This window comes from Salmo salar, chromosome ssa07 (genome assembly GCF_905237065.1).
Source record: "Salmo salar chromosome ssa07, Ssal_v3.1, whole genome shotgun sequence".
Taxonomy (NCBI): Eukaryota; Metazoa; Chordata; class Actinopteri; order Salmoniformes; family Salmonidae; genus Salmo; species Salmo salar.
The window spans coordinates 36,009,650-36,035,928 of record NC_059448.1 but is presented as its reverse complement, the minus strand read 5'-3'; the positions used below and the strand labels follow the sequence as shown (position 1 = coordinate 36,035,928).

The 26,279-nt window shown below is 43.5% G+C and overlaps 1 protein-coding gene across 1 annotated transcript in view; it reads left to right on the top strand.

Annotated features, from left to right (window-relative positions):
* LOC106609112 (cadherin EGF LAG seven-pass G-type receptor 1-like) overlaps positions 1-26,279 on the top strand; it is a 130,939-nt gene that overhangs the window by 48,273 nt on the left and 56,387 nt on the right. Inside the window, 6 exon segments of the mRNA XM_045721890.1 lie at positions 11,266-11,434; positions 11,670-11,850; positions 12,148-12,436; positions 14,014-14,236; positions 16,703-16,818; positions 18,076-18,164. Coding sequence (XP_045577846.1) covers positions 11,266-11,434; positions 11,670-11,850; positions 12,148-12,436; positions 14,014-14,236; positions 16,703-16,818; positions 18,076-18,164 — 1,067 coding nt within the window.

Genomic DNA, 26,279 nt, shown 5'->3' with positions numbered 1-26,279 from the left:
TTTCACTATTCCTGACATTTAATCCTAGTAAAAATTCCCTGTCTTAGGTCAGTTAGGATCACCACTTTATTTTAAGAATGTGAAATGTCAGAATAATAGTAGAGATAATGATTTATTTCAGCTTTTATTTCTTTCATCACATTCCTAGTGGGTCAGAAGTTTACATACACTCAAATAGTATTTGGTAGCAATGCCTTTAAATTGTTTAACTTGGCTCAAACGTTTCGGGTAGCCTTCCACAAGCTTCCCACAATAAGTTGGGTGAATTTTGTCCCATTCCTCCTGACAGAGCTGGTGTAACTGAGTCAGGTTTGTAGGTCTCCTTGCTCGCACACGCTTTTTCAGTTCTGCCCACATATTTTCTATAAGATTGAGGTCAGGGCTTTGCCACTCCAATACCTTGACTTTGTTGTCCTTAAGCCATTTTGCCACAACTTTGGAAGTATGCTTGGGGTCATTGTCCATTTGGAAGACCCATTTACGACCACGCTTTAACTTCCTGACTGATGTCTTGAAATGTTGCTTCAATATATCCACATAATTGTCCTCCCTCATGATGCCATCTATTTCGTGAAGTGCACCAGTCCCTCCTGCAGCTAAGCACCCCCACAACATAATCCTGCCACCCCCGTGCTTCACAGTTGGGATGGTGTTCTTCGGCTTGCAAGCCTCCCTCTTTTTCCTCCGAACATAACAATGGTCATAATGGCCAAACAGTTATATTTTTGTTTCATCAGACCAGAGGACATTTCTCCAAAAAGTACGATCTTTGTCCCCATATGCAGTTGCAAACTGTAGTCTGGCTTTTTTATGGCGGTTTTGGAGCAGTGGCTTCTTCCTTGCTGAGCGGCCTTTCAGGTTATGTCGATATAGGACTCATTTTACTGTGGATATAGATACTTTTGTACCTGTTTCCTCCAGCAGCTTCACAAGGTCCTTTGCTGTTGTTCTGGGATTGATTTGTATTTTTCGCACCAAAGTATGTTCATCTCTAGGAGACAGAACGCGTCTCCTTCCAGAGCGGTATGATGGCTGCATGGTCCCATGGTGTTTATACTTGAGTACTATTGTTTGTACAGATGAATGTGGTACCTTCAGGCGTTTGGAAATTGCTCCCAAGGATGAACCAGACATGTGGAGGTCTACAATTTTGGTGGATTTCTTTTGACTTTCCCATGATGTCAAGCAAAGAGGCACTGAGTTTGAAGGTAGGCCTTGAAATACATCCACAGGTACACCTCCAATTGACTCAAATGATGTCAATTAGCCTATCAGAAGCTTCTAAAGCCATGACATAATTTTCAGGAATTTTCCAAGCTGTTTAAAGGCACAGTCAACTTAGTGTATGTAAACTTCTGACCCACTGGAATTGTGATACTGTGAATTATAAGTGAAATAATCTGTCTGTAAACAATTGTTGGTAAAATGACTTGTGTCTTGTACAAAGTAGATGTCCTAACTGACTTGCCAAAACTATAGTTTGTTAACAATAATTTTCTGGAGTGGTTGAAAAACGAGTTTTAATGACTCCAACCTAAGTGTATGTAAACCTCCGACTTCAACTGTGTACACCAGGGAAAATAAGTGACACCTGGAGGGGGTGGAGACAATCTCAGGGACAGGTGAAACAGATCAGGGTGTGACACTAGCAATGATCAACAACCAACTTGACAGAGCTTGAATAATTTTTTTAAGAATAATGAGCAAATATTGTACAATCCAGGTTTGCAAAACTCTTAGAGACTTACCCAAAAAGACTCACAGCTGTAATCACTGCCAACAGTGATTCTAACATGTATTGACTCAGGGCGTTGAATACTTCTCTAATCAAAGTATTTTAGTGTTTTATTATCCATAAAATGTTTTGAAATATTTGCATTTTTCTACCACTTTGTCATTACAGATTATTGTGTGTAGATCGTTGACAAAAAATGACAATTTACTCTATTTTAATTCCACTTTGTAACACAGCAAAATGTGGATAATGTCAACCGGTGTGAATACTTTCTGAAGGCACTGTAGTTATGTACATATCTATCTCAATTACCTCGTACCCCTGCACATCGACTCAGTACTGGTACCCCGTGTATATAGCCAAGTTATCGTTTCTTATTGTCTATTTATTATTACTTTTATTGCTATGTGTTTTACTTTTCTATTATTTCTCTATTTTCTTTCTCCTCTGCATTCTTGGGAAGGGCCCATAAGTAAGCATTACACTGTTAGTCTACACCTGTTGTTTACAAAGCATGTGACAAATAACATTTTCTTGGATTTGATTTGGAATAGGGTGTCGTGATTGCATTTCATGATCACTCTGGAAGAATTTCATGATTCCCTATTCCTGTTTAAGGATAAATAGATGTCTGTTCCTGTGTTGTAATCCCACCTGTTCCAGTGCTGTCAAAGGGATGTTATTCCCTGCTAGCCCCCCTCCTCTCATCCTGGGGTGAAAGGAGTCTTTTGTGTCCCTACCTGCTTGCCGCTCTGCTATCCTCTCCTCGCAACTACGGCTGAGTGACTGACTGGCTAAGTGAGAGAGCAATAATCCCTGTTAGCTCACACTTGAGTTTGGGGTTGTACCGTTGGAGAGGAGGAGGTGGAGGAAGATGAGGGGGAAGGGGACCCCCCTAGCAAGTGCGGGTGTTGAGTGGGACAGCTGTGTGTGTTTTTGTGTATGTGTGTCTGAGTTATGACATGAAGTGAATTTCGCTAGTCTAGTGGGATAGGATGACACCTCTGTAACATCATCAACAGTGCTTCCAAAACAGCCAGGGCCGCAGAGTTATAGATAGGCATAGAATATGGCAGGGTGCACTTTTGGACACTACCCCTGGCAGCCTCAGAAGAGGAGTAGTGGCCAGAAGCTCTCCTCCTCTCCTCTCTATTCCTCTCCTCTACTCTATTACTGTCAGTGTGTCTGGAAGCAGTCAGTGAAAGCCCCTCTCATCTCCCCAGACATGTTTATTCTCAGGTATGTCCATGGCTTTGTTCCAAGTGGCACCCTATTCCCTTATAGTGCACTACCTTTGATTAGATCCCTATGGGCCCTGGTCAAAAGTATTGCACTATAAAGGGTACAGGTTGCCATTTGAGATGCAGTCCGTGTGTCTGTCTCCAGGCCAGAGCAGATCAAAGCTGCAGCCAGACGTACATAAACACTAATCCTGTTAGATAAAGGGTTCTGGGTGTAGAGTCCACCGGGCCTGCTGGACAGACAGGGATGAGACACAGATACAGACAGACAGAGACCGATAAAGATAGTGAGCGATAGGGATGGGTGAAGAGAGGGAGGGAGATATGGTGAGAGGAAGAGAACAAGAGGAAAGGAGGAAGGGATGAGCGAAAATATGCAGCAGACTATCTTCGGCAAAATCATTCGCAAGGAGATTCCTGCAAAAATATTATTTGAAGATGAATGGACTTGAATGGACTGCCAGGTGGAGGAATTACAGTTGACAACGCTCTGCTGACTTTGCACAATTAATTCCCGGTGAAGGGGAATATGAGTGAGAGCGGCAGTGTGGGTGGGAAACATATAGCCAGCGTCCCAAATGGCACCCTATTCCCTTTGTAGTGCAATATATATGGACATGGGTGCCATTTGGGATGCTGCCGTAGTTCCAAAAAACTTTAAAGAGTGAACTGATAGATGAGCTCCAGCTTTTTCTAGTTGTCTAACTTCAGGTCTGAGGCCTATAAACCTGCCAGGGTTTCACAGTGAACCCAGTCACTCTGCACATTCCTGTAGGGTTAACCATTGATCCTGGAACACGGTTTCATTTAAAGGGCCACTGGTCAGACTCACGGCCAAAGTTCCTACTCCCTGTCCCTGACACGCGGCCCATATTTAAACACTATCATGCTATCACGGTAAAGTCACATCCCAGTTGTATGTCAACAGAGATGTTCAAGTTATATTAGTGATAGTTGATTTTATTTCAATTGAACCTTTATTTAACTTGGCACGTCAGTTAAGAACAAATTCTTATTTACAATGACGGCCTAACCCGGCCAAACCTGAACGACGCTGGGCCAATTGTGCGCCGCCCTATGGGACTCCCAATCACGGCCGGTTGTGATACAGCCTGGAATCGAATCAGGATCTGTAGTGGCGCCTCTAGCAGAAGCAGTGCCTTAGACCGCTGCGCCACTCGGGAGGCCACTAATAATGTTATTACAATGATTTGCCGTGGTGTCAGTATCTCCTGTCCTCCCTTGAATGATGCCTATGGCAGTTGTGTGGGTTTGTGTGTTGAGACGTAATTGATGTGTGTGCCAGTTGTGTGTAGGGAGAGACAGATGCACAGCTGTCTGTCTCAGGGAGGCCCCAGTCATCCCCAATCATCGGCAGTGATTATCTCTGTCAGCTACAGTTTCATTGTTTCCTGCTCTCCTTTCCTCTCCTCCCCACGCTCGCATAACAAACATCCACTTGGCAACTAGGAAGAACTTTTCCTTCACTTCCTCATTTAATCTATTACTTTCCCTAACCAATCATCTATTGTCATGCATATTGAATTCCTGAGTAATAGATAGATAGATTGATTCTATTATGATTGTCTTTCCGTTCTGTCAGTCTGTAGGATATAATGGTCATTGTGGTAGAGGAGGTGAATTCCCCTGTTCCTCTTATTATCACACAGACAGCAGGATGTCTGTAGGCCGCTGATATGTGATCCTTACATCCCAGTCTGTCTGCTCACACTGTGAGAGAAACCCTTCCACTGGACCCAGTTAGTTACCAAGTTCTTATAGGGAAAAGTTTTGCTGTGTGTGTGTGTGTGTGTGTGTGTGTGTGTGTGTGTGTGTGTGTGTGTGTGTGTGTGTGTGTGTGTGTGTGTGTGTGTGTGTGTGTGTGTGTGTGTGTGTGTGTGTGTGTGTGTGTGTGTGTGTGTGTGTGTGTGTGTGTGTGTGTGTGTGTGTGTGCGAGAGAGAGAGAGAGAGAAAGAGAGGTTAATTACACTTTCTCGAGCAGGTTGTTGAGAAAGCCAAACTGTTAGTGAAAGTGTGGGATTGACTCTACAGTCAAATAACCTGTTTGTTTGCTCTGTACCTGATAGGCCAGTGGCGGTTAGGTGTGTCACAGGGAAGGGGGAGCTGATATCACTCTAGACACCGATTGGTCGAGGTTCAGTCGGTTTGGAATCATTGTTGTGATTCAAATATTTGAATGTTCGGAGAGAGAAAGGGGTCAGTTGGTCGCTTTGTGGCGTTTTCTCAGCACCTCCTAAATAGGGCTCAGTTTTTACTGGTTTTCATTGGTCGCTGTACCTTTTAAAATGTTATTGCACAATAAAACATGGTTGCCAGTAAAATAAAAAAAGTATGTATGTCTAGTATGCCTGTTGTAATAATTGTTGGCTTTCTTCAAGGATTCAACACTTTTCCTCGTATTACCATCCTATTTGACTGTGGTAAATGTCAAAATGATTTAAATAATCACATTTCCACTGCAAACAAACCAATGCAGGGAAGGATTGGTCTTTGTGTGGAATGCAGGGGTTGTCCTTTCCTTCTTTCCGCTGTCATAGTGATTTAGGAGTGGAACATACCACTCTCTTCCTGCTGTAGGGGGAGGTTTGAATCCCCCCTCTGTTTCACACAGGTGAGGTTGACAGGTTTGCGAGGGGAACCTGTCGACTGTCGTACAGATGAGACGTCTGTCGTTCGTTTTTACCACCCTCTCTTGCTTCTTCCGTTATCTGTGAAAACACTGCTGTCGTCGTTGGATGAAGTAGGTGGCCACCAGGGTTGTGCTCCCCTTCATTTTTCATTCAGTCAATTGAATTGAAAATCACCTGTTGTTTCTATGAGAATGTTTCAATTCATTACTAACATTTTAACATGCTTCCTAAATTGTGAGTTGAAAAACAATTTACCCCACACCATGATGACCACACTCTGGGACTGTCAGTCACAGACCACAGACAGATAGTGACAGCAGTGTCATCGATCTCCAGAATGGGTGGGTGGGGCAGTTAGTGCTATAGACAAGGGTGTTGTCACTCACTGTGACAGCTGGGGACCTTGGTGGAATGTCCCAGTGTCCAGCTCCATCATAGTTAAGTTGGCTTATAAACTACAGGGACTGGCTGGTGTCTCCCACACTTTGTTAACAGCCTTAGCACCTCCTGCCTCGTAAACAAGATGCTCCTAGACACTGATCTATGGTGAGTTTTGAGTTTCTCCCACTTATGGTTAGGATTTCTACGGAAAACAGATTGCAGGTTTATTGCATTTTAGTAATCCAATAAACACATATGCAATCATCACATCTATGATTCATCCGCTGCTACAGCTCGGCAGTAGCAGCCGAGATGACTAATAAAACAATGAGTGATACGCTGTGACGATAATGAGTTTTACTGTTTGGATAATGTATTAGTTTATTTACTTTAGCGCTAGTATATCAGTCTCATATCTTAATGGTTATTACTAGTTAATGCTCGGCATATCGTAATTGTAACACACGGAATATTCAAGAAAACTGTAGCACACGGGCGATCGTGATGCTTCCAACAAATGTCATGGATCTTATTTCACCAATGTTTCAGACTTTATAGACCTTCGTCATGGTATTTCATTGTGACACACTCAGATATACTTGTAAGCGGCATCTTTGTGATGTAGTGTGTGGTGTTTTATATCACTATGGGATGGGTCCTGTCTTCTCCCATGTCACTCCCATGTAGTCCTGTTTACCCTCAGAGAACTCTTCTTTCCATGGTGTCTGAATGTGACACATCCTGAGATGACTGGCTGTGATCTGCCCAGGGACACCCTGTGTGTGTGTGTGTGTGTGTGTGTGTGTGTGTGTGTGTGTGTGTGTGTGTGTGTGTGTGTGTGTGTGTGTGTGTGTGTGTGTGTGTGTGTGTGTGTGTGTGTGTGTGTGTGTGTGTGTTGCCCTCTCATTGATCCCGAATAGAACAGCTGCAGGGATGTAAATAGCATCTCTCTCTCTCTTGGGATGCCACGGCACTCCTGTAAAACTCTTCCTGTATTTAACCTTGTTCTCCCGCGGTCTAAGGCACTGCATCTCAGTGCTTGAGGTGTCACTACAGACACCCTGGTTCGAACCCAGGCTGTATCACAACCGGCCGTGATTGGGAGTCTCGTAGGGCGGCGCACAATATGCCCAGCGTCGTCCAGGTTTGGCTGGTGTAGGCCGTCATTGTAAATAAGAATTTGTTCTTAACTGACATGCCTAGTTAAATAAAGGTTACATTTTTAAATACAAATAAATAAATAAATAAACAAATAATAATAATAATAGCCTGTTGTCAAACCTCATTCCCCCAGCATATTGTGTGTGAAAGAGTATGAGGGTTCAGTGGATCTATGTAGTAACTTACTTAGAGAGTCAGGACTGTGTGCATGTGCTTCATGGCCTATACAGTAGGCTTTTTCCCAGTTAGTTTACTCAGTGAGTAAATAGCTTAGATTGCCTAGAGTACACTGAGAATCGGTGATGAAACATTTGTCAAGCACATCATTTAGCCCACAAACAAGACGGCTTGAGTTGTACTCTCAACAGCAACGGGTTTAGAGTAGTACTGTTGTCTTAAGCTGAGTGCCAACAGCTAGTGTCAGGACTTTCTTCATCGCGGCTTAATGACAACACTCAACAGGTGACTGGAACCTCTTACACCTGCCTCCTGTATTGTGACTTTCTGTGGTGTGTGTGTGTGTGTGTGTGTGTGTGTGTGTGTGTGTGTGTGTGTGTGTGTGTGTGTGTGTGTGTGTGTGTGTGTGTGTGTGTGTGTGTGTGTGTGTGTGTGTGTGTGTGTGTGTGTGTGTGTGTGTGTGTGTGTGAGTGAGAGAGTTTGGGTGTGTGTGTGTATGACGGCATGGGGAGGGGGTGCTTTTGTGTGCACTTCTCTCGAAGTATATGTGGTGACTGTGGGTGTAACAGAGTGGAAAACATGGCTCGTCTTGCTCTTCTTTGTCTGATAATGATGGCACACTGGGCAACACTTTAGAGAAGAGGGAGAGAAGGAGGAGGCTGTGAGGAGACAACGGTATCAACACCCAGTCTGATAAACAGTGTGAGGCAGTCTGAACAGAGGCACTGACGGGGGAGGGAGCAGAGAGGGGATATAGGAAGGGGGAAGACAGGGGTAGAGAGGGGTGTAGGGGTCCTGAGAAATGACCTAATTTGGGGGAGAGTGACTGACAAGGCACCTGCCCCTCAGCCGTCTCTCTCACACACGCATACACATTGACTCAACAAGACTCCTGCAACCTGATCTCCCACTCAGAGACGTTTCAAAAGTATTTCAACTGCTGCAGCCACCTGTTGGCCACTCTCCTCCTACATCACAGCCCTATAGGCTCTCTCTGTATGCTTGGTGTTGAACATATAGTCTAGCCCTATAGACTTTGTATGGATCAGTTAGAGTTAACAGTTTTGAGTTGCCAGCTCTCTCCCTATTATCCGGCATTATATAGAACGGGCCCATGCCTATAGGCTCTACACAGAGTATACCAAACATTTGGAACAACTTCCCTCTTTGCCCTCAGAACAGCCTCAGTTCGTCAGGGCATGGACTCTACAAGTTGTCGAAAGCGTTCCACAGGGATGCTGGTCCATGTTGATTGTTGTGTCAAGTTGGCTGGATGTCCTTTGGGTGGTGGACCATTCTTGATACACACACACAGGAAACTATTGAGCATGAAAAACCCAGCAGCATTGCAGTTCTTGACACAAACTGGTGCGCCTGGCACCTACTACCATAAACCCCGTTCAAAGGCACTTAATCTTTTGTCTTGCCCATTCACCCTCTGAATGGCACACATACACAATCCATGTCTCAATGTCTCAAGATTCAAAAACATATTCTTTAACCTGTCCCTCTCCCTTAATCTACACTGATTGAACTGGATTTAACAAGTGACATCAGTAAGGGATCATAGATTTCACCTGGATTCACCTGGTCAGTCTATGTCATGGAAAGAGCAGGTGTTCATAATGTTATGTACACTCGGTGTATATGATATTTGGGTTAGTAAGACTTAGCAGTTTTCAGTTGTTCCACAAGTTGAAATGACATCAGATTTGTTTAATTACTTGGGAGTGGCTTTGAATCAGGTGGAATCACAACGAGACCTACTGACTCCTACTTAATTCCAGAGAACGCTGGCAGAGACTCAGGACAATATAAGCCAGTCCTTCCCATGTCTCACTGTAGCATAATATTTGTCAGGAAATCGCTGTGAGCAGCACACGTCTCTCATTTGGTGTTCACACTCTTGGACAGTACTTCTGTCCGTGGCCACATGGGCCTTGGTCTAAAGGAGTACACTACATAGGGAGTAGGGTGCCATTTTGGATGCAGCCTAGATCTCCTCTGAGAAGGATCCGTTAGGATTGAGATATTTACTGTACGTAATTAAAGTGTGTTTGTGGAAAAGAGGGGTAAAAATGTAAAAATCCAACCAGTGACTCTGTCTACTTGATTTAATGTCTGATCGGGCCAGTTATTACAAAATGTTCTCATTCATTAACTATTCAACGGCGGCAGGTAGCCTAGTGGGGCGGCAGGTAGCCTAGTGGTTAGAGCGTTGGGCCAATAACCAAAAGGTTGCTAGATTGAATCCCTGAGCTGACAATGTAAAAATCTGTCGTTCTTCCCCTGACGCTTGCGTCCCACCTACTCAACAGCCAGTTGAATGCTGTGGCGCGTTATTCAAATACCTTAGAAATGCTATTACTTCAATTTTTCAAAAATATGACTATTTTACACCATTTTAAAGATAAGACTCTCGTTAATCTAACCACACTGTCCGATTTCAAAAAGGCTTTACAACGAAAGCAAAACATTAGATTATGTCAGCAGAGTACCCAGCCAGAAATAATCAGACACCTATTTTTCAAGCTAGCATATAATGTCACATAAACCCAAACCACAGCTAAATGTAGCACTAACCTTTGATGATCTTCATCAGATGACAACCCTAGGACATTATGTTATACAATACATGCATGTTTTGTTCAATCAAGTTCATATTTATATCAAAAACCAGCTTTTTACATTAGCATGTGACTAGCATGTGACTAGCATTCCCACCGAACACTGCCGGTGAATTTACTAAATTACTCACGATAAACGTTCACAAAAAGCATAACAATTATTTTAAGAATTATAGATACAGAACTCCTCTATGCACTCGATATGTCCGATTTTAAAATAGCTTTTCGGTGAAAGCACATTTTGCAATATTCTCAGTAGATAGCCCGGCATCACAGGGCTAGCTATTTAGACACCCAGCAAGTGTAGCACTCATCAAAGTCAGATTTACTATAAGAAAAAAGTTATTACCTTTGTTGTCTTCGTCAGAATGCACTCCCAGAACTTCTACTTCAATAACAAATGTTGGTTTGGTCCAAAATAATCCATCGTTATATCCAAATAGCGGCGTTTTGTTCGTGCGTTCAAGACACTATCCTAAAGGGTAAATAAGGGTGGCGAGCATGGCGCAATTCGTGACAAAAAAATTCTAAATATTCCATTACCGTACTCGAAGCATGTCAACCGCTGTTTAAAATCTATTTTTATGCAATTTTTCTCATAAAAAAGCGATAATATTCCGACCGGGAATCTGCGTTTAGGTAAACAGACAAAGGAAAAGAAAGCATTCGGTCGACGCGGGCACGCGCCTAAGCCCATAGTACTCTGAGTGGCCACTTGCCAAAAGCGATAAAGTGTTTCAGCCAGAGCCTGCCTCGATATCGTTCAGCTTTTTCCCGGGCTCTGAGAGCCTATGGAAGCCGTAGGAAGTGTCACGTTATTGCACAGATCCTGAGTCTTCAATAAAAAGAGCCAAGATGAAACACTACTTCTCAGACAGGCCACTTCCTGCTTGAAATCTTCTCAGGTTTTGGCCTGCCATATGAGTTCTGTTATACTCACAGACACCATTCAAACAGTTTTAGAAACTTTAGGGTGTTTTCTATCCAAAGCCAATAATTATATGCATATTGTAGTTACTGGGCAGGAGTAGTAACCAGATTAAATCGGGTACGTTTTTTATCCGGCTGTGTCAATACTGCCCCCTAGCCCTGACTTGCCTAGTTAAATAAAGGTAAAAAAAATGTTTTTACTGCTCAACAAAGTTCAACACCAGTCTTCATGTGGTTGACTCTACTTCTGCTCTGCAATAAATCCACTTAAATCCACTGGGTCCTGCCCCCCCCCCCCTCCCTCTGCTCTGTAGTTCATCCATTTAACCCTCCCTCTGTCTCCCCCCTCCCTCCCTCCCCAGACGGTATCCATCAGGTCACAGCCCTGTGCACCCTGCGTGTCACCATAATCACAGACGACATGTTGACCAACAGCATCACGGTGCGCCTGGAGAACATGTCTCAGGAGCGCTTCCTGTCCCCTCTGCTGTCCCTCTTCCTGGAAGGTGTGGCAGCCGTGCTCTCCACCAGGTAATTTGTCTGCTCCTACTGAGGGTTCCAGAAAACCTGGTTGAAAGATTCTCGGTATCAGGACGGAATAATAATCCTCCAACCGAGATTTCTGTCTAACCTGGGAATTTTGGGGAAAGATATTGAAATGTTGTAACCCTACATGGGAGTCCATGTAGCATTCTGTTGCTGCTACAGTACTTCTGCTCCGTGTGATCACAAGACTCTCTACTCGCTATTCTCTACTCTCCACCAGCCGCCAGGCCGTCTTTGTGTTCAATATCCAGAACGACACAGACGTGCGGGGCGCCATCCTCAACGTGACCTTCTCGGCGCTGCAGCCAGGGGGTCCCCCAGGGAGGTACTTCCCCTCCGAGGAGCTGCAGGAGCAGATCTACCTGAACCGCACCCTGCTCCGACTAATATCATCACAACAGGTTATTTGAATGAATCCCAAATCGACCCTACCTACCCCATAGGCACTCCTATAGAACTGGGTCATGTACAGTTGGCACGAAATTGAAGAAAATGATCAGAAACTGGAAGGTACTATCTGAACTTGTTGAATAATAAATGTTTGTTGTTGTTTTGAAAAGTTTAGCTACGGTGTGCCCTAATGAACACGACTAAGGTTTTCCCGATCTAAGTCAGCCACTGATTCGAAGGAAGGAATGAAAACCAGCATTTCATTTTCTGGATTTGTGCAATTTCCTGATTAATTGTATCCATTCCAGGTGCTTCCCTTCGACGACAACATCTGCCTGAGGGAGCCGTGTGAGAACTATATGAAGTGTGTGTCTGTGCTGAAGTTTGACAGCTCCCCGCCCTTCATCTCCTCCGACACGGTGCTGTTCCGGCCCATCCACCCCATCAACGGTCTGCGCTGCCGTTGTCCTGCAGGCTTTACCGGGGACTACTGCGAGACGGAGATAGACCTCTGCTACTCAGGACCCTGCAGGAACAACGGGAAGTGTCGCAGCCGAGAGGGAGGCTATACCTGCGAGTGTCAGGAAGACTTCACTGGTGAGTGGCTCCACTCTATACTGTATTATGCTTTGCTAGCCTGTTCTTTGGGCTGTTGTGCGTTCTTGCCAATGGTGTGAAAATGGCCATAGTAGTTGGCAAAGTAGCACAAACAGATCTGGGACCAGGCTAACACTTTACTAGGTCTCTAAGCGCTTTAAATTATATGTAGGTGCTGTCTGGTAAGTCACCCCATTCACCATCAGAGTGTAGCTTCCCATTTGGGTGACGCACGCATTTCATGGCAATCATTTTGGCTGCAGATCAACTCTGGTGTTTGCCAGCAGCAGGATGCGCCAACCCACTGATGATCCATCAACTACAAATGACCCCTTTACTAAATGGGAAAGCATGTGGTCTGTCTCAATGTGATTTATGTTTGAGATGAGGTTGGAATGCTGTCTAGCTGGCTGCCCCAGGTACACTCTATAGTATGCCCTACTCCCTACTCATATCACTCAGTCTTTGTCTCTTTGAGTGATAGTCGAGGGTCGGAGCTATCAGTTGCACTCATGACGTTTTGATTATGGCGTTTGCAGGTCAACTGAACGGGAGCTTTCATCTGATAGTGATACCACATCTCTCCGTCTCTCTGTCCCTACAATGGGGCCCGGTAGAAAATAATAACAGCCCCACCACTCCTTTCCCCTCTTTCCCTCCTTCACTTCCTTATCAGCTGTAATTACCTGATCATACCATCCTCCACCTCTCCGCTCCTCCAATGGGGGGGCCTAGTCTTTGAAGGTCACAGTTCAACCTCAGCTAGTCAGGAGCCATTATGTGGCCGATGACAGCGGGGCGTACTGTGTCTGCCTTGGGTTTCCACGTTATTTTCACATTACAGGGAAACAGATCCTCCTAATTCTCCTCGGAAAAAGGGATTATACTGCAGAGAGAAGAGTCATTACCAGGGTCCAGACAGGGTCTGAGATCTGATGTTCTGGCATCCTGTGCCCCCTTTCCATCCCACGCATAGCTGGCTGTCCCCACCCCTCCCCCCGTCGGACAGATTTTGTCAGGATGATGGTTGGCACAACACTGGAGCTGGAGTTGACGCTGATGGTTGGTGGCTGTCTTAGATAAGGAAACTGATGGACTCCAAGATGGAGTACCAGTCAGAGCCATGGGAGTCTGTCAGTGGAGGAATCAGGAATCTGCTTTGGCTGGCCCACTTTGGCATGCAAACTTGAGCCAGTCAGCCAGTTTCCTGTGGTCTCATAGACAGACAGTCTGCCAGTGGGAAACTGGCTGTGTATCTGTGGTGGTGATGTCCAGACCAGTAGTTAGTGTCCATAACCCTAATTTGCTCCTTGGGCGCCGCATTAGTATGGCTGACCCTGTAAATCAACACATTTCACTGCACCTATCCAGTGTATGTGACAATAAAACATTATTATTAGATTCTCCATGAGAACCGTTCAGCAGAGCAATATGGAAACAGTGACGTCTGTTCAGTGTCTTCTGTCTCTCAGAAATGGGAAATGGGAATGCAGTCTATCAATATGACTTTGTGTGTGTCTGACCGGCTGTATATCACTCTTAAACCTTACTATCTCCCTCCTCCCTTCTCTCCCTAGGTGAGCACTGTGAGGTGAACGCCCGGTCAGGGCGGTGTGTCCCGGGGGTCTGTAAGAATGGGGGGAAATGTGTGGACCTGCTGGTGGGGGGGTTCATGTGCCAGTGTCCCCCGGGAGAGTACGAGAAGCCTTACTGTGAGATGACCACCAGGTCCTTCCCTGGTCGGTCGTTCATCACCTTCAGAGGACTACGACAGAGGTTCCACTTTACTGTCTCATTCATGTGAGTACTTGGAAACCATCTACTCTCTCTCTCTCTCTCTCTCTCTCTCTCTCTCTCTCTCTCTCCCTCTCTGTCTCAGCTCCCCATCTATGTCTACCCCCTCTTCCTCTATCTGAATCAATTGTACTTTTCTCCCCATTTACCCTCTCTTCTCTTATCTCCTGTCGATCTTCACCTCACACACACACGGCTACACAGACTAGATGTGTTAACAGAGCGACATGCGTACTGTACATGTTTGTGTGTGTGTAGTAAACTGTAATTTGGGTGCAGGGAGGGTTGCACAAACAAACACACTTCACTCAGTTCAGTGTACCAGTTCAGTGGGGCATGCAGAGACATCTTTATTGTGTCGGAACTCACACAAAAACCGCTTACATAAAACACATGAGAGGGGTGTGTGTGTGTGTTCACGCTCGAATCTGTTGAAACTGCCGTATAGGAAAATGAGCTATAACACCTTTCATAACCATATTAGCCAAGGCAGGAACACAGAAATGGGATTGCAGGTCAAGTTCTTCGCCTCTCAAATGACTCCATATTCCTGGACCATAAACTATAGTAAACTACATTCTATGTGGCAGCCCTATGTGGCTCTGATCAAAACTAGTGCACTTGCACAATAGTGTAAATATTGTATCAGATCTGTTGCTAGTCCAATTAGAATTTCTAGGTGGGGTGAGGATCATAAAAGTGGGTTGATGTGAAAAGCAGAGTGTGTGTCGGTGAGAAGTGGTAGAACAGGGTGAAAACAGGAAGCGCCCTGTGATGAGGTACTCTTATCACTGTTTTCTTTAATCGGCTGTGTCTTCCTGCCCCCCTCCGCACCTCCCACTGCCCTGCTGGCATCTGGTGTCTGACTCTTGTGCCCTCTGTGCCCCTCAAAGCATACACACAGGCAGACAAACACACACACACACTTACATAAACACACACACTATGGCAGGGGATAGATGGGCCACCAGGGCAGGGCATCTACTTCCTCCTTCCTGTCTCTAGACCACTGGTCTTACGACCACATCCTTATTGTCCTTCAAGTCTCTCTTCCTCTTTTCTTCCTTAGGAATTTCTCACCCCTTCCTTACACACTTCTCCAACCCCAAATCCTAACTCTCATATATACTACATGACACCTTTATGCCCATGATTTTGGAACATCTCATTCCAAAATCATGGGCATTAATATGGAGTTGGTCCCCCCATTAGATGCTATAACAGCCTCCAGTCTTCTGGGAAGGCTTTCCACTAAATGTTGGAACATTGCTGCGGGGACTTGCTTCCATTCAGCCACAAGAGCATTAGTGAGGTCGTTCACTGATGTTGGGCGATTAGGCCTGGTTCGCAGTCAGCGTTCCAATTCATTGATAGGTTTGAGGTCAGGGCTTTGTGCTGGCCAGTCAAGTTCGTCCAACACTGATCTCGACAAACCATTTCTGTATGGATCTCGCTTTGTGCACGGGGCATTGTCATACTGAAACAGGAAAGTGCCTTCCACAAACTGTTGCCACAAAGTTGGAAGCACATAATCATTTAGAATGTCATTGTATGCTGTAGCGTTAAGTTTTCCCTTCACTGGAACTAAGGGGCCTAGCCAGAACCATGAAAAACAGCCCCAGACCATTATTCCTCCTCCACCAAACCTTACAGTTGGCACTATCTGTCGGACTGCCAGATGGTGAAGCGTGATGCATCACTCCAGAGAACGTGTATTCAGTGCTCTAGAGTCCAATGGCGGCAAGCTTTACACCACTCCAGCCGACGCTTGGCATGCTTGGCTCCTCAGCCATGGAAACCCATTTCATGAAGCTCCCGGCGAACGGTTCTTGTACTGACGTTACTTCCAGAGGCAGCTTGGAACTCGGTAGTGAGTGTTGCAACCAAGGACAAGCGATTTTTACGCGCCACATGCTTCAGCACTCGGCAGTCCCGTTCTGTGAGCTTGTATGGCCTATCACTTCGCAGCTGAGCCTTTGTTGCTCCTAGATGTTTCCACTTCACAATAACAGCACTTACAGTTGACTGGGGCAGATCTAACAGGGCAGAAATTTGACAAACTGACTTGTTGGAAAGGTGGCATCCTATGACGGTGCCACGATGAAAGTCACTGAGCTCTTCAGTAAGGCCATTCTGCTGCCAATGTTTGTCTATGGAGATGACATGGCTGTGTGCTCGATTTTATACACCTGTCGGCAACGGATGTGGCTGAAATAGCCAAATCCACTAATTTGAAGGGGTATCCACATACTTTTGTTTATATAGTGTATCTTATCTGGCAGTTTGGGTTCGGTACACAGACTCTGTGACAGTCTAACTATACCACATACTGTAAAAACGTAATGAATAATTGTTCACCAAAGAATTATTTGGCTAACTATATTTCAGATGTAGGATTTGAATGGGTGCAATTTCACCACCAAATGTGGGTTTTACAATAAAAGTTTGACCCAGTGTCCATCTTGTCCCCAGGTTTGCCACCAGAGAGAGGAATGCCCTGCTGCTGTACAATGGGAGATTTAACGAGAAGCATGACTTTATCGCCTTGGAGATTATCGAGGAACAGATCCAACTCACCTTCTCTGCAGGTGAGAGGGCGGCAGTGTGTGTGTCCACAGTACAAATAATCATGTTCACACAAAGAGCTGGAAAATGACTTTCAAGCTGATAGCTTGATCAATCAACTCCGCTGTAAGGATTTCATTAATGTGGCTTTCACAAACCGCTTGGCAAATACTCTTATCAGCTGAACTCCTTGACCAGTGTGAAACAAACAGTTACAGGATTTCGTTAGAATGTGTCCTCTCAATTGTCTGGCTATGCTGCTGTGCTGGTAAACCTAGAGATGCATTGGCTTTGGCTGTGTGAAAGGAATGAGTGTTTTACTGTGGTCAGAGAGCAGCTGCTTCCCCCCATAACAGAGCCTGGGCTGACTGATTCATGACAGTATAGACACTTAACAAGCCATAAAGACCTACTTACACCTTAGCCCTGCTCAGCCCCGCTCACACACGCTCATAAAGAGAGGAGCAAAGACTGGGCCACTGCTTCCTCTGGCTCAAACACCAATATGCACGCAAACAAACACAGCTCTTGTTGAATCCACTACGCTGAGTGTGTCTCACTGCCAATGCCTAGGGAGCCCTGGAGTTTATACCACACAGCCAACGAGAAAAGGCAACATTGTACTGCAGAAGTCATTGCGTTTTTTCCTGATTTAAGACTGCTAAACACCATGACTAATGGCTCTGTGTAACACAGCTATGGTGTTGCGTTACTGTTGACTGAGTCAGTGGGTAAATCCTTCCAGAGGTGCTCCTGCCCTTGGTAAACAGTCAGTAAAAGCCCTGGGTAAATCTGGTGTGATTGTTGCTCTGTAGACGTTGTGAATGAGAACCATCGATATGGTTGGAAAACCCTGGTGTTCTTACAGTGAGTGTGATTTATGACGACTGTGTGAGCTGGCTGGCTTTATGAGTCTGGCTGCGTTTCTATTTCCCCGTGTTGGAGTTTCATGTTTTAGCTTAATGAATGAATGGAGGAGAGAAGTACGTTTCCTTCCGTTGATTTGAACTTTGACGTACTTAGAGGCTGTAAAAATGTTTTTTTTATTTTTTAAATGCATGTTGTAAATCATGTATTGTTTGTTAGTAGCGTCGTACGATGGCACTACTATCATAGGAGACATTTATCATCCTATTAAAGAAGAGCCTGCAAGGTTATGTACATCCAGCAGACAATATGGTATTGAATGAACCACAATGTATTTTCATCTCTCTTGTCTTTCCTCTCTTTCCTCTCTCCCTCTTTCCCTCTCTCCCCATCACTTTCTCTCTCTCCTCCAGGAGAGTCGAAGACCGTGGTCCATCCCTTTGTTCCAGGTGGGGTCAGTGACGGTCAGTGGCACTCTGTCCAGCTGCACTACTACAACAAGGTAAGACACTGCTACACCTTGTTTATCTCTCTTGTCTCATCTGGCTTGTTTGTTGCTGTACATAGAAACTGTAAACATATGTTGAAGACAAATATAATGGACACCCCAATGGAGAAGTCTGCGTACCTGTCATGTTCACCTACTCAGATAACCTGGTTGATAGTCTGTTGATATTTTGGCCACCTATAGATAATTTATTATGGACTATCGAAATAAAGTGTGACTACATTTAAGTACCATAATCATTTTTGGTATTTGGTATTTTATTAGGATCCCCATTAGCTGTTGCAAAAGCAGCTACTCTTCCTGGGGTTCACACAAAACACGACATAATACAGAACATCAATAGACAAGAACAGCTCAAGAACAGAATTACATACATTTGAATCATAATGATCATGATTATATCATGAAGATTTTATGAGTCGTGTGTGTGTCTGAGTTAATCATAATTCTATTACATGTGAACTGTTCGAACAGAGTGAAACATGACTGTGATTTTCCTTACACTCTGTATAAAAGCCAATCTTAAGGAGCATTATAATGCTTATTTCATAGTGTGGATCAAATTCACCACCAAAGGTATATATTATGGCAGTAAATTGCTGGGTGTTATTTTCCCACAAACTTCCATGGCCTCGGGCCCATTGAATTACAATAGCAGGCTGACAACATCTACCTTATCTAGCTGAAACGTATATTACAGATTATGCTTCTCTGAACATGAGAGAGTTTCTTAGCGACGACTTTTAGACTCTTTTCCAACCGGTTTCCAGGAAAGCATATGTTAGCTGGAAGGTATGTGCCTTGTGTTGAAGCTTTAGAATAGCCTCATACATTTTTGTTACAAAAGACACCGGTTTCTTTATTTCCTGCCCGTCTTTGATTCCCGCTTTCCAGGCTTCCCTAACCCCGGTTTTATCAGATGTGAAATACTGCATTGTGACTGGCCAACCTCCTAGCAGGTTGGGAGACATCCAGGGTCTGGCTGTCTGGCTGTCTGGCTGTCTGGCTGTTTGTGTGTGTGTGTGTGTGTGTGTGTGTGTGTGTGTGTGTGTGTGTGTGTGTGTGTGTGTGTGTGTGTGTGTGTGTGTGTGTGTGTGTGTGTGTGTGTGTGTGTGTGTGTGTGTGTGTGTGTGTGTGTGTGTGTGTGTACGTACATACGTACATACAGTGGAGTCCAAAATGAATCACACAAATTTTGGACCCCACTGTACGTATAGTTTTGTTCAGCCCCCTCTTAAAGAGGATCTGCCTCTGTTCTGACTTCGCCAGGATTGCAGAAAACAATGTAGCATTTTGTTACACTACCTATCAACTAGCCTTGTTTCTACCATGCATGCTGGCACTGACAAGCATTTGGTCTCAGAAATGTAAATAGATAAAGATGTTCTTTAGAGCAGCATGGCTGTTGTCATTGGTGTATTTAGGACAAATCCCAACTTTTCTCAATAGGAACCCGTTCTAAAGAGGATGATTATTGTTAACGAGCGACATATCATGTAGTACTTTGTGGTTAGAGCGTTGGGCCAGTAACCGAAAGGTTGCTGGATCGAATCCCCGAGCTGACAATGTAAAAATCTGTCGTTCTGCCCCATGAGCAAGGCAGTTAACCCACTGTTCCCCGGGCGCCGAAGACGTGGATGTCGATTAAGGCAGCCCCCCACACCTCTCTGATTCAGAGGAGTTGGGTTAAATGCAGAAGACACATTTCAGTTGAAGGTATTCAGTTGTACAACTGACTAGGTATCCCCCTTTCCCTACTTCGTTCATTTCAATACCTGACCATGACAACCACAGTGTTATTTGCACTGTACAAACTTAAGGAATGTTGGTTTTCATTGTTCTGTTTGTTGTATTACGAGTGTTGTGGGGGTATAGTACCATGGGAACGGGTGATTAATTTCCCTGCTATTGCCAGTCTGGGCAGATTTCTTGTTTCTTAACCAAATCCTCCTCTTTCTTGCTTGTTTAGTTTCTCCCATGACTGGACTTGTCGCCTTTATGCTACTCGTGTTCTGTCGGCAGCGTAAAACAAACCCAAACACACACACATGCATGGGCGAGCTCACACACACACACACACACACACACACACACGAGTCCAACAGACCTGAAATTCAGAGATCCGACCCGGGACCCAGGTGGGTCCTAAATTCTGACTTTTGTCTCGGATCTGGGTCGGGTAGGTGTAACTAAAAATGTATTATCGATTGGACCCGTCCTCTGTTAACCTCTCTAGGGTAGGTGGCACCAAATCGTCCCACCTACGTAACAGCCAGTGGAATCCCGTGGCGCGTTATTCAAAAACCTCAAAAATGCAAAAACTTCAATTTTTCAAACATATGACTATTTTACACCATTTTAAAGACAAGACTCTCGTTAATCTAACCACACTGTCCGATTTCAAAAAGGCTTTACAACGAAAGCAAAACATTAGATTATGTCAGCAGAGTACCCAGACAGAAATAATCAGACACCCATTTTTCAAGCAAGCATATAATGTCACATAAACCCAAACCACAGCTAAATACAGCACTAACCTTTGATGATCTTCATCAGATGACAACCCTAGGACATTATGTTATACAATACATGCATGTTTTGTTCAATCAAGTTCATATTTATATCAAAAACCAGCTTTTTACATTAGCATGTGACTAGCATGTGACTAGCATTCCCACCGAACACTGCCGGTGAATTTACTAAATTACTCACGATAAACGTTCACAAAAAACATAACAATTATTTTAAGAATTATAGATAATGTGTTTCAGCCAGAGGCTGCCTCGATATCGTTCAGCTTTTTCCCGGGCTCTGAGAGCCTATGGGAGCCCTAGGAAGTGTCACGTTATTGCAAAGATCCTCAGTCTTCAATAAAAAGAGTCAAGATGAAACACAACTTGTCAGACAGGCCACTTCCTGCATGGAATCTTCTCAGGTTTTGGCCTGCCATTTGAGTTCTGTTATACTCACAGACACCATTCAAACAGTTTTAGAAACTTTAGGGTGTTTTCTATCCAAAGCCAATAATTATATGCATATTCTAGTTACTGGGCAGGAGTAGTAACCAGATTAAATCGGGTACGTTTTTTATCCGGCCGTGTCAATACTGCCCCCTAGCCCTAACAGGTTAATTTAATGTGTGTGAGGTAATGACAACTGCGCAAGCTTGTTATGTATTCCGGCTGCTCACCTCATGTGCGCCTGCTGCCGAGTAGAGAGCCAGTGAAAGGAGCCCTAGCCTAGGCTACTGTTGATTGTGAAGATGGAGGCCTTTTCCATTGAAGTAAAACAATTCTCAGACAATGAGAATGTTCTCGGGGACAAGTTTTAAAATTGTAGTGAACAAAGATGAGAAGAATGTTGTCGCGGCGTTAATCTAACTGCACTGTCCAATTTACAGTAGCTATTACAGTGAAAGAATACCATGCTATTGTTTGAGGAGAGGGCACAGTTTTGAACATGAAAAGTTATTAATAAACAAATAAGGCACATTTGGGCAGTCTTGATACAAAATTCTGAACAGAAATGCAATGGTTCATTGGATCAGACTAAAACTTTGCACATACACTGCTATCTAAATTGCTCCTGGGCTGGAATAATACATTATGGCCTTTCTCTTGCATTTCAAAGATAATGGTACAAAAAAAAAACAGTTGGTTTTTTCTTTGTATTATCTTTCACAAGATCTAATGTGTTATATTCTCCTACATTCCTTTCACATTTCCACACACTTCAAAGTGTTTCCTTTCAAATGGTACCAAGAAAATGCATATCCTTGCTTCAGGGCCTGAGCTACAGGCAGTTCGATTTGGGTATGTCATTTTAGGCGAAAATCTTTTAAAAAAGGGGCGGATCCTTAAGAGGGAGTGCGAATGGACTGTGTGAAACTCGCTAATCAGGTTTGTTGCAATTTTCTAACTTTTATTTATGTCTGTGTCGGGAACATCGCACCGACATATCTCTGTCTTTCTCTCGATCTCTCTAGGGCTTCTCTTACTTTATATATACAGTACCAGTCGAAAGTTTGGACACACCTACGCATTCCAGGGTTTTTCTTTATTCATCAAAACAATGAAATAACACATGGAATCATGTAGTAACCATAAAAGTGTTAAACATATCAAAATAGCCAACGTTTGCCTTGATGACAGCTTTGCACACTTTTGGCATTCTCCCATGAGGTAGCCACCTGGAATGTGCCTTGTTAAAGGTTAATTTGTGGAATTTGTTTGAGCCAATCAGTTGTGTTGTGACAAGGTAGGGGGGTATACAGACGATAGCCCTATTTGGTAAAAGACCAAGTTCATATTATGGCAAGAACAGCTCAAATAAGCACATTACATCATTACTTTAACCTGTTTAGGATAGGAGGCAGTATTGACACGGCTGGATAAAAAAACGTACCCGATTTAATCTGGTTACCACTCCTACCCAGTAACTAGAATATGCATATACTTATTACATATGGATAGAAAACACCCTAAAGTTTCTAAAACTGTTTGAATGGTGTCTGTGAGTATAACAGAACTCATTTGGCAGGCAAAAACCTGACAAGGTTTCAGGCAGGAAGTGGCCTGTCTGACAAGGTGTCGTTCTTCTTGTCTCTGTTTATTGAAGAGTGAGGATCTTAGCTGTCCCGTGACACTTCCTACGGCTGCCATAGGGTCTCAGAAGGCGGCAAAAAGCTGAATCGTGGCTTTGCAGGCTCTGGCTGAAACAAAGTAGCGCGTTTGGGTAGTGGCTGGTTACAGTACTGTGAGACTCAGGCGCGTGCCCGCGTCGACCGAAAGCTTTGTTTACTTTCCTCAGTTTAGCTAAATGGACATTCCCGGTCGGAATATTATCGCTTTTTACGAGAAAAATGGCATAAAAATTGATTTTAAACAGCGGTTGACATGCCTCGAAGTACGGTAATGGAATATTTAGATTTTTTTGTCACGAATTGCGCCATGCGCGCGACCCTGATTTACCATTTCAGATAGTGTCTGGGACGCACGAACAAAACGCCGCTATTCGGATATAACGATGGATTATTTTGGACCAAACCAACATTTGTTATTGAAGTAGCAGTCCTGGGAGTGCATTCTGACGAAGACAACAAAAGGTAATCAAACTTTTATAATAGTAAATATGATTATGGTGAGTGCTAAACTTGCCGGGTGTCTAAATAGCTAGCCCGTGATGCCTGGGCTATGTACTTAGAATATTGCAAAATGTGCTTTCACCAAAAAGCTATTTTAAAATCGGACATATCGAGTGCATAGAGGAGGTCTGTATCTATAATTCTTAAAATAATTGTTATGCTTTTTGTGAACGTTTATCGTGAGTAATTTAGTAAAATGTTAGCGAATTCCTCCGGAAGTTTGCGGGGGTATGCTAGTTCTGAACGTCACATGCTAATGTAAAAGCTGGTTTTTGATATAAATATGAACTTGATTGAACAAAACATGCATGTATTGTATAACATAATGTCCTAGGGTTGTCATCTGATGAAGATCATCAAAGGTTAGTACTGCATTTAGCTGTCTTCTGGGTTTATGTGACATTATATGCTAGCTTGAAAAATGGGTGTCTGATTATTTCTGGCTTGGTACTCTGCTGACATAATCTAATGTTTTGTTTTCGTTGTAAAGCCTTTTTGAAATCGGACAGTGTGGTTAGATTAACGAGAGTCTTGTCTTTAAATAGCTGTAAAATAGTCATATGTTTGAGAAATTGAAGTAATAGGATTTTTAAGGTTTTGAAAATCGCGCCACAGGCTTCAAGTGGCTGTTACGTAGGTGGGACGAATTCGTCCCGCCTAGCCCATAGAGGTTAAGACATGAAGTTCAGGCAAGTTTCCTCAAGTACGGTCGCAAAAACCATCAAGTGCTATGATGAAACTGACTCTCATGAGGACCGCCACAGGAAAGGAAGACCCAGAGTTACCTCTGCTGCAGAGGATAAGTTCATTAGAGTTAAGTGCACCTCAGATTGCAGCCCAAATGAATGCTTCACAGAATTCAAGTAACAGACACATCTCAACATCAACTGTTCAGAAGAGACTGCGCGAATCAGGCCTTCATGGACAAATTGCTGCAAAGAAACCACTAGTAAAGGACACCAATAAGAAAAAGAGACTTGCTTGGGGTAAGAAACACGAGCAATGGACATTAGACCGGTGGAAATCTTTCCAGACGCCTCACAAGTCCTCAACTGGCAGCTTCATTAAATAGTACCCACAAAACACCAGTCTCAACGTCAACAGTGAAGAGGCGACTCCGGGATGCTGGCCTTCTAGGCAGAGTTGCAAAGAAAAAGCCATATCTCAGACTGGCCAATAAAAAGAAAAGATTAAGATGGGCAGAAAAACACAGACACTGGACAGAGGAACACTGCCTAGAAGGCCAGCATCCCGGAGTCGCCTCTGCACTGGTACTATTTAGCTGCCAGTTGAGGACTTGTGAGGCGTCTGTTTCTCAAACAAGGCACTCTAATGTACTTGTCTTGTTCTCAATTGTGCACCGGGGCCTCCCACTCCTCTTTCTATTCTGGTCAGAGCCAGTTTGTGCTGTTCTGTGAAGGGAGTAGTACAAAGCTTTGTACGAGATCTTCAGTTTCTTGGCAGTTTCTCACATGGAATAGCCTTCATTTCTCAGAACAAGAATAGACTGACGAGTTTCAGAAGAAAGTACTTTGTTTCTGGCCATTTTGAGCCTGTAATCGAACCCACCAATGCTGATGCTCTAGATACTCAACTGGACTAAAGGCCAGTTTTATTGATTCTTTAACCAGAACAACAGTTTTCAGCTGTGCTAACATAATTGCGAAAGGGTTTTCTAATGATCAATTAGCCTTTTAAAATGATAAACTTCGATTAGCTAACACAACGTGCCATTGGAACACAGGAGTGATGGTTGCAGATAATGGGACTCTGTACGCCTATGTAGATATTCCATTAAAAAATCTGCCGTTTCCAGCTACAATAGTCATTTACAACATGTCTACACTGTATTTTTGATTAATGTGATGTTATTTTAATAGACAAGATATGTGATTTTCTTTAAAAAACAAGAACATTTCTTAAGTGACCCCAAACTTTTGAACGGTAGTGTACATTTGCACACATTTAAAAAAACTTGTTTTCACTTTGTCATTATGGGGTATTGTGTGAAGATTGATGAGAAAAATTAATAATTTCATCCATTTTAGAATAAGACTAATGTAACAATGTGGAAAAAGGGAAAAATGTCTGAATACATTCCGAATGTACTGCATATTCATGCAATGCCCTGATGCATTTATTGCTCGAATCTTAGACAGCTTAACCGTAATATGGACAATTATTGTTTTAGGGAAGGAATAATCAATAAAACAATAGGCTGTAAAGTTTTGAATATGCTACACATCAAAACACAACTAATTGTTTTTTATTTTATTTGTCATTGGCAGTTTTTAAGGACACGGATCATTTGGTCAATATTCTCATTTATTGATGGAGATGGCTGCTTTCTTTCTCTCTCTCTTTCTACTCTCGGTTCTGAATGGGCATGTTTGGGTCTGTTTTTCCACAGGCCTTTTCGGGAACAGGTCTGACTGTCCTCAGGTCCATTACTTGATAAAATAGCTGTATTGTTTAGGTTGCTTTGAATGTACTGATATAACTTTGAGAATAACTATTTTGTATCAGAGTTGTGCTAGGTAGCTAATTAGCTTCTTCTTACATGTACTACTAAAGTTAAAAAGCTCTGAATTGGTGTAAACATACGCAAGTGAAAGTTTCCTAACTTCTTTTTTGCTCCAGTCTGTACGCTATTCATTTTGATAAATCCAAGTCACGATGAGATTGACCTAAAAATTCAACCAAAACTCACCTATGACCTGACAAATCTCCTTATGTATTACTGCCCCCAGTTGCAAGAAGTGACACAAAACATTTCACAAAAAACTAGCCTCCCACGCATGCTTTCTATCCCTAATACTAAAACCAAATATAAAAAGAAAATATACATATTTTTATACAACTAAAACCAAATAAAAATTAGCAAATCAGAATTTCTAAGAAAAATCGAAAAATGAATAGATATAAAAACACGATAATAACCTTTCTGTCCACAAATTGGCTGAAAT